This window comes from Notamacropus eugenii, chromosome 5, assembly GCF_028372415.1.
Source record: "Notamacropus eugenii isolate mMacEug1 chromosome 5, mMacEug1.pri_v2, whole genome shotgun sequence".
In the NCBI taxonomy this organism is placed as follows: Eukaryota; Metazoa; Chordata; class Mammalia; order Diprotodontia; family Macropodidae; genus Notamacropus; species Notamacropus eugenii.
The window spans coordinates 56708109-56716933 of record NC_092876.1 but is presented as its reverse complement, the minus strand read 5'-3'; the positions used below and the strand labels follow the sequence as shown (position 1 = coordinate 56716933).

The 8825-nt window shown below is 54.8% G+C and overlaps 1 protein-coding gene across 2 annotated transcripts in view; it reads left to right on the top strand.

Moving 5' to 3' along the window:
- Window positions 1–1643: 1643 nt before the first annotated feature.
- RCC2 (regulator of chromosome condensation 2) overlaps window positions 1644–8825 on the top strand; it is a 50197-nt gene continuing 43015 nt past the window's right edge. The window contains exons 1-3 of one of the 2 annotated variants that reach the window (XM_072609052.1): window positions 1644–1917; window positions 2221–2267; window positions 3438–3815. In XM_072609052.1, coding sequence (XP_072465153.1) covers window positions 1659–1917; window positions 2221–2267; window positions 3438–3815 — 684 coding nt within the window. In that variant the 5' untranslated portion in view covers window positions 1644–1658. Of the gene's footprint in view, window positions 1918–2220; window positions 2268–2640; window positions 2787–3437; window positions 3816–8825 lie in introns of those variants that run through there. The other variant, XM_072609053.1, reaches the window with a different exon arrangement.

Here is an 8825-nt window from a genome sequence, read left to right as displayed (position 1 = left end):
AAAGTCTATAATACACCTGTACTGTGGAGGCTCTGTTCTTTGGGAGACACCAAGACCAGTCTCTGCCTTTAGGACACTTCCTTTCTAGCAAAAGGTCATAGGTTTTGAACTGGTAGGGATCTTGGAGATCATTAAATCCAACTCTTATTATTTTACTGAAGAGGAAATGGAAGTCCAGAGAGTGATTTGGCCTAGGTGATGGGTACCCAAGGATAGGTCTCTGATACCACTTTTTCCCGTATGTCACAGTACTTCATAGACATTTTGAAGGGCTGTGATTTCGTTAATAGAGATGGGAGCCAATGCCTCCATTTCTCGTTCAGTTGTTTCACTCTTCATGACTCCATCTGGGTTTCTTGGCAGAGATACTGGAGTAGTTTGGCCATTTTCTTCTCCAGTTCATTTTACAGATGAGGAAACTGATGCTCACAGGGTGAAGTGACTTGCCCAGGGCCACACAGCTGGCAAGTGTCTGAGGACAGACTTGAATGCAGGTTGATGAATCTTCCAGCTTCTAAGCCCCAAATTGTATCCACTTCGTTTCCAATGTCTCCATTGCTACATTTGAAACAGTTCATCACTTGGTCATCACCCTGGGGGTCCAAACCTATGGGGGCTGCTCCTCGGAGAACTGATATACTTCCTCCTGCACTTCCAAACCTGTACAGCTTGGTAGGATTTAGCTGCCAAATCTTGGAGGTGTGGCCTTTAGGAGTTTAGGGCATTTCAATGAGAAATCTGAGTAAGACTTGAAAGTTACAGTCTATTATTAAGGGAGTTAATTCAATTCAATAAACATTGATTGTTCAAAGCCTATCCGGGCCAGCTATGGTGCTGGGCATACCAGGTGCATAAAAATGACTAACACAGTTGCTGTCCCGAAGGAACTTTCAATCCAACAGATATAAGAAGAATGAAAAGTAGGACACTGCTATACGAGGTATTGCTGCACGAGAGCTTATTTCATAATTCTGTGCCTCCCTCTTGATTCTTTAAAATGAGTCCTCTCTCTATCTTACTTACACATAGCTGTTTGTATCCCGTCTCCTTCATTAGACTGGCAACACCTTGAGAGTCATTCCTGACTTTGTATCCGAATTTCTTAACACAGGTACAGGCACATAGGTACTTAAGAGTTTATTGGCTAACTGACTGAATGCACACGTACTACTCGCAAGGCCATTCTTTCCAGTCACTTGGGCACTGCACTGCCTTAGTGCCATCCTGGTATGGAGGAAAGGGCACTAGTCTTGGATTCAGAGTACTTGGGTCCAAGTCCTGCTGCAGTAGACAGTGCTGGCCCTGGAGTCGGGAGTCCTGAGTTCCAATCCAGCCTCTCCCACCTCCCAGCTAGCTTCCTCGTCTCTGAGCGGGGCCCGGCCCTGCCCAGGTGCCAAGGTGGTCGTTTCCAAAGCCCGAAACCAGCTTCCTGGAAATGCTGGCTCTGCTGGCACGCACAAGAGCCGGCCCACGAGCCATCCTGCCGTGCTTATCTCTAATTCTGCGTATTATCTGTTATCTCGGGCGCACCCAGAGAGGCGTCGTGGGGAGGAGCCGGCCTCTGGGGTCCAAGGTTTGCCCACTCGGGGTCGGACCGTTACTTAATCTCCCCGGCCGTCCGGGGGTGGGGGGCCCCTCGGGCTTCAGGTCACAGCGCCATGGGGGCTCCTCTCGGCCTCGCGGGTCCCGGCTCCGACTGCGGCCCCCACGAGCCTCCGAGAACGAACCCGGCCCGGGCGGGGGAGCGCCCCGACGCGGCGGCCCGGGCTGGGGCCCCGAGGGGGCTTTGCCCGCCGGCCGGGTGCCAGCCCGCGCCTCGGGGCCGCCCCGCTCTGCTCCCCCGGCCGCTCCTTGGAGAGCCCGGCTTTCCCCACGAACCGGAGCGGGCAGGCGTGGGGCATCCCCCTCGGAGGGCAGGTTGGCAAAGTTTGCGGCAGCGCTCAGACAGGCGGGGGGGGGGGCCGGGAGCGGGGGGGGCCGGTCGGGAGCCGGAGGCGTGCTCGCCTCCTCCCCCCGAGGGCGCCCAGCGCAGCCGGCGGCGCGGAGGGAGGGCGGGGGCGGGGGCAGCCCGCGCGGCCCGGCCTGGGGGAGGGGCGGGGGCCGGCCTGCAGGCCCCGGGGTCCTCCCGCCCTGGAGGGGGCGCGGTGGGGAGGTTGGCTCCCCGGCTCCGCTCTAGCCCTCTCCTTTTCCGCTGCTCGTCCATGTGTTTCTGTTTTGTAGTGGAGCATTTGTCCTGGAAGCTCGTATTTACATCTCCAGTGTGTCTGGTGAGTGGGCTGAGATCCTTTTCTTTGCCGGGATGGGGGGGGCCGCGCGGGAGGGGGGGCGGTTTGGAATCGAGAGCGTCCGGTCCTTATTTTTAAGGGGGGCTTTTCCATCACTTTCAGCCCAGGTGGGGGGGGCTGAAATCGACGAGCGATCAGTTTCGCGAGCGAGGGGAAAGTTTGAGGTTGGCTTGTCTGGAAAGAGAAGAGGTTAAAAAAAGCCGCCCGACCTGGGGAGAGCGAGGGGGGCCGGGGGGAGGTTTGAATGAAGAAAAAAGGGAAGGAAGGCGGATCCACGTGGTTTAATCGGAGACAGACAGAGATCCCATTGTTCAAAATCAATAAAAAAAAAAAAAAGGCAGACAGAGCAAAAGGAGAGCGGAGCGCCGGAGGACGGCGAGGGCGGCCCGGCGCGGTCTGCACCCGGGGGGCGAGGGGGAGCAGCCGGCCGGAGTGGGGGCTCCCACCAAAGTTGCGGGCTTTTTTCTGGTTGGGAGAAAAAAAAACACAACAAAAAACCAGGTGGCGTTTTTTTAAAGGGGGAGGGTTAAAATTCTTTTCTCTCCCCGGAGGAAGGTCTTTGCTCCCCACCTGGACGCCCTGCACCCCCGGGCCTGGCCTCCTTTGGGGGTGAAGGAGGCCGGAGACTTGGCTCTGGACCGACCCTCCGGCCGTTTGCGGCGGGGGAGGGAGGGAAGCGGGGGAGAGGGGGAGGGGGAAGAGATAATTGCCATTAATTTCCCTGTGGGCTTTTAAACGGGGTGGGAGGGTGCTGGCTGGCGGCTCTCGGACAAAAGCAGCAGGTGGGGGAGACGGCCGGCCGGACCCCCCTCAAACCCGAGCGCCCCGAGGGAGACTCCGGGAAGCGTTTCCCAGTCGTTTGCCTTCAGGATTTCGGGGTTATTTTTGGGGGGGTAGGGTGCAGTCTTTCATGCCCTTCCCGGGCTTACTTTTGGGGGGCCGTTGCCGGGGGTGCACCGGGCACTTTGGGGCGCTCTCCGAGCGCGGCACCGCTCCCCCCAAAGTTGCCCCTGCGGGGCCGGCTCGGACACTGGGGGGCTCGGGTCGGGGGGTTTCGCTTTCTCCCTCTCCTAAATTGACCCCCGCTTCTATTGTGTCGTGGATGTGCCCGCCTGGCTGTGCGTGTGTGTGCGTGTGTGTGCGTGTCCCCAGCCGGAGACCCAGCGCGGCCGGAGCAGCAGGATGCCCAGGAAGAAGCTCGGCGCCGGGCTCGGAGCCGGGGCCAAGGCGGCGGCGGCCTGGGAGCAGCAGAGCTCGGGCAACGGGACGGCGGCGGGCGCGGCGGGGGCCCGGGGCGGCCCCCCGAGGAAGGCGCGGGGCGGCGCGGCCGCGGGCAGGAAGCGGGAGCGGCCCGAGCGCGGCAGCTCCAGCGGCGGCGGCAGCAGCGGCGACGAGGACGGCCTGGCCGAGCTGGACGGCGGCGGCCTCGGCCCCGGGGCCAAGCGGGCGGCCAAGCCGGCGCCGCCGGGCAAGGCGGGGGCGGGACAGGCCGTCGTCATCACGGAGCCGGAGCACACCAAGGAGCGGATCGTGAGTGCGGGCCGGGCCGGGAGGGTGGGCGCGGGACCGGGCTCTCTCCCCCCCCGTAGGCCGGGGGAGGGGGTTGAAGCCCGCGTACGCGGGGGTCCGGGGGGAGGGGGAACGGAGCGGGGAGCGAGGGGGGTCACGGCCCCGCCCCCGCCGGCCGCTGGCGCTGCCTCCTCCCCTCCCCCCCCTTCGGGGAATCGAGAGTTTTTAAGTTCGGTTATGAAGGGGGAGGGAGAAGCAGGCGGCGCCTCCGGGCGGGAAGCTGGGGGGGAAAGAAGCCTCCCCGACTCCCTCCCCCTGCACGCGGCGGGTTCGTCATGGCGGGGTGGGGGAGGGGAGAGGAAGGGGAGGGAGAGGCGGGGCCGGCCGCCCGCCCGCGAAGGCTCTGCAGGGAGCGGCGATTTTGCCGGGGCTTTGAGGTTCCCGCCGCCTCGACTCCGGCGCTCGACGAAGGGGAGGGGCCGGCGAGGAGAGCTGCTGCGCATGCTCTCTCCCGCCCCATTCCCGTCGTCCTGGAAGCTGGGGGAAGCCCTGCTTGGGGAGGGGAGGTGCTGAGCCCAGAGGACGCATGCCCAGTAGGGCGTGCTGCCTCGAAAGTTGGGGGAGGCGGGGGCGCCCGGCGGTGAGGTGTTCTGAGCTTTGTTTCCTGGTTTGTCCTCGCACCAGCGTGGGAGGTGGGGCGGGCGGGCGCCGATCCCGGGGGGCCTGTGCCCCCGGCCACTTTGTAGAAGCGACTCTGGGGACGCCGCAGCCCCCCTTGGGAAGGATGAATAATAAAGCTCTCGTTATTAGTTGCTAATGGATGCTTAATCGGGCGACTCCTGCGCGTGTAGGTTTTGGTAGTTCGCTAGCGTTCCGCACTCCCCCTTTCCCCGGCCAGACCAGGACCAGGGCTTCCTGGCCCCGCTTTGTCTCCTTTGTCAGCAGCTTGTCAGTTTCCTGGGCTCGTTAGTTTCCTCCCCTCCGAGTCTCCAGGGGCTGCCCCGTCACTGCTGGCCCAGGTACGGGGCAGAGCCACAAGGTCCCTGCCGGGCCCTTGGATCATCCCTGAGTTTAGGGGCTTCTGCTTGGAGGGGCAGGCGCTTCCCTTATAACACCCCTTTGGGGTGGATGGTGAAAGCGTTTTAATGCCTGTTTTACGGAAGAGACCACGGAGGTTCAGAGCGGTCCTTGCTAGCTGAGTGGCAGCCCAGAGAAAGGGGAGTACTGGGACCATGATTTTATTTCCTGATTCCCCGCAGGCTCCCAAGTATTTTGAGGGGCCTGCGGATTTCCACTAAAGCCTTAATGACCAGCCTGTGTTTCATCTGTGGAAGGAGCCACTAAATGACCTCTCTGAAAGAAGGCTGGAAGTCCCTGGTGGAGAGGAGACCTGAGGGCCCTGCACCCCCTAGCAGGGGGACCTTGGGCGAGTGATTTTCCTTTTCTTGAGCCTGACTTCCTGGCCCTCTTTCCTGAGGGTCCACGTCTGTTCTGAGGGCGCTGTCTCATTCAGGATGCTCCCCTGCCAGTGATCAGAGCGTGGGGTTGAGGTTGACCGGACCAGGGAGAGTCAGGTGATCCACACCCATTGCTTGGTGTTTGTTTTGGGGATTTAATTGGCTGTTCCACTTAATCTTCAGAGTTTATTAGGGAAATCGGGTAATTCAGATGCTTGCCCAGCAAACACTAAATTCCTAATTCTCAGTTCAGTTTTCATCTGCATGGAGAGCCGGGCCAGAGTAGAGTGGTCTGGACCCCAACCCCTTCCTGTGTTCATGTTCGCAGGAATAATTTCCAAAGGGCAAAATGAAACTCGGCTGCTCTCCCCTGGTCCATTCTATTCCAGGGAGCCTGTTAGAGCAATGGGTTTATTCGGTTGAGGAGTCCCAATCTGAACCACAGTTTGGGTTTAGGCATGAAAGGTTTACCGGAGTTATCTTACTTGACCTGATTTGACTAATCTTGATACATCTCTGGGAAGTAACTCCTCGACAAACACTATATTTGGTGAAGAAGCTCCATTGCATAATAAAAATCAGATGTGTTTTGTTAGTTTGTTTTTAAGCAAAATAGTTAGATGGTTTGATGGATAAATTACTGGGTCCTGAGTCTTAAGTACAAATTTTGCCTCGGATTAGCTCTGTGATCCTGAAATTCACTGAACTCCTGACCTCAGTTTCCTCATCTGTAAAATGAAGACAGTAACAGCACCTACTTCCCAGCATTGTTGGGAGGATCAAATGAAATAATAACTCTAAGGTGATGGGCATAGTGCCGGTCACAGCCTAGGCACTCACCAAATGCTTTTCCCCTCCCTGCTGTGTATAAGTGAGCATTTGACCTAGGTTTTACATTTCAAAGTATCACCTACTTAGCATATGTACCTGTATTGACAAAGTGTTTAAAATTTTTCTGGCACAAAGGGAAGGAAATACAATTTACATAGTGTCTTTTCAAATTAGGCAACCTTTAGAAAAGTTTTTTGAAGGTATTTGCCCTTAAGAAGGCAAATCAATAGTAGTCATATTTTTTCTCTGGAGAAACAGATGTGAAAAAAGCCAGGCCCTGCCTCAAGGAATCTAATGGAGAAGATAATATACAGAAGGAAACTAAGGGAGAAATGGGGGGAGGGGAGTACTCTATAAGAGGGGAAGTCCAAGAGTAGTTGAGCAAGGTGGGAAGTGAGGATGTCTGTCCTGAGATTCCTCCTTATATGGAGGCTTCGGGTTCTTCACTCTCTCACCCTTCAGTCAGAGAGCCAGAGAGGGCAGTGTGAGAACCAGGCTTGATGGGATCTTGCAGAGTGACAAGATTTCACAATGATGAGATTCCTGGGCATGTGAAAAAGCAGAAGTCCCAAAGAAGTGCAGCCTGCTGGGAAATGAGGAGAGGTGAAAAACACATTATTCTTAGACCGAGTAGAATTTACTTGACCCAGAGGGTCTTCCAAGTTGGGACAGAGATCCCGGTGTCTTATGAATTTTCTCACCCTTGATGGTTCATCTACAGTGGAAGGCTCCTTGTTGAACCAATAATGAACTGTTAAGAATTAGAGCTGTCATTATTATTTATGTTCCTTTATGTCAGTGGAGCTGTCCTTATTATTCCTTTGACCAATGGCTGTTTTCTAGAAAAAAGTGCTAACTTGACAGCCCAGACTTGTGAATGCAAGAAAAGCTAATTAATTAATTAAGTCATCTTTGCCAATTTGGGTGTGAGGTACAACCTCCCCATGGCTGTAATCTGCATTCCTCTAATAATTAGTGATTTGGAGCAGCTATTCATGGGGCTGTCTAGAACATGGATTCTTCCTTTAAAAACTGCCTGATCTTATCTTTTGACAGTTTGCAAGAACCCAAGCCTTCCCATCAAGTGAGATTAAATTGTCCAAATTCTACTGTCATGAGGATTCCCTTGGAGGAGCAGTTCCAAAAGGGTTTTTTTGAGCTCGGAGGTTCAGAAAAAGGGAGGAGGGGCCAACTCCAGAAAACATTGCTGTTTAACTGAACTTGGGTGCGGGATCTTTGGAGCAGGGTGGCTTGGTGGGCAGCTCTCTATCCATTAACCCACACTATCTGTTTTCCCTGGTGGCCCTGCTGAAATATCCTCTGCTGTCTACTCAGAATTAGAGTCATAGGTAAAGGGTTTTGCAAACTTGAAAGAACTGTAAAAAAGTTTGCTTGTCTTGTTATGTCCCTATGGCTGACAGGTAATGGATGTGTGTAATTAGGGGCAAAGCAATTTCCTTCATTTTATTAAGTGTGTGTTATATATGCTAAGCACAGAGTTAGATTCTGGGGATACAGAAACATTGCTGATCTAAACTCTGGGAGCAGACACACAACTGATAGCCCTTTGGGGCTTTCTTGTGTTGGGAAGATTAACATGGAATCTTCACGAGATTAGTGGGAAACAATACAGATTAGTAAATATGAAATGTGTGCATAGCCTTCTTGAGGGAAGCTGGGGCTTCGGGATAGATAGGCTTGATAGGGAAGGCAACATGTAAGGTGAACTTTGGAAGGGAAAATTCTAAGCCTCACATGTGAGGAGGGAGGGGAGGAGTGCATGGGAGGAATGTGAGGCCTGGAAAGGGCATTGTGGGGCAGTGGAAGAGTGTTGGGCTTGGAGTCTCATGACCTAGGTTGAAATCTTCAGCTGGCCACTTTGGACAAGTCCCTTCCCTCTCAGCTTCAGTTTCCGCAACTGTAAAGTCAGTGTTGGGGATGACCTAGGAAAGCTTTCCAGCCCTGAATCTGTGATGCCCTGATGGCTGCGTATGGGGCACTGCCAGGGTGATAGACCCATGCAGTGAAGGAGGGGGAGCCAGATTGTGGCAGGCTTGGATCTCTGGGGGATTGGTGGTTTATTCTAAAGGCAGGAGGGAGTCTGTAGATCCTCATGGCTTCATCTTAACCTCTCTGAACCTCATTTTCTTCCTCTGTAAAATGGGAGTAATGTAGCTTGTGCCATGATTATCAGGTTAGTCATGGTCTTCCCTTGAGTCCCCATCAGTCCATAGTCTGGTCCTTGGGCTGCTGCCCTCCAGGGGTCCCACAGGCTGCTGCTGCTGCCTCTGTTTCCTTTGGCCTGGGATAGGGACTAGCCTGGTGATGATAGCATTGGTTTGATGGGGGAAGCTCTCTTTACCAGGGTAGAAGGAGTTGGGCATGTTTCTCCTCCTTCCTTTTTTTTTTTTTTTGGCACCATCTAGTCTTGGTTACCCAGAGTGCTTAGAATTTCACTTGTCTCCCCCACAGAGCCTTGTGGCTGCTGTGTCAAAGGTGGAACTAGAACTCGGGTTCTCGTCTTCATGGCCGGCTCTCTGTCCACTAACCCACACTGCCTCTATGTTTCCTCCACCCCTTCAGCAATATGTACCAGGCAACTGAGTATCAATTTTGTTTTCGTACAACCTCACCCTACACATACATTATTGTCAGTTATTTCTCCTTTTGCGGGGGCCTCTCCTGTTAGGAAATCCACAGTATTTGCCCTGTGGTTGCTCTTCATGGACATGGTACAAAAAAG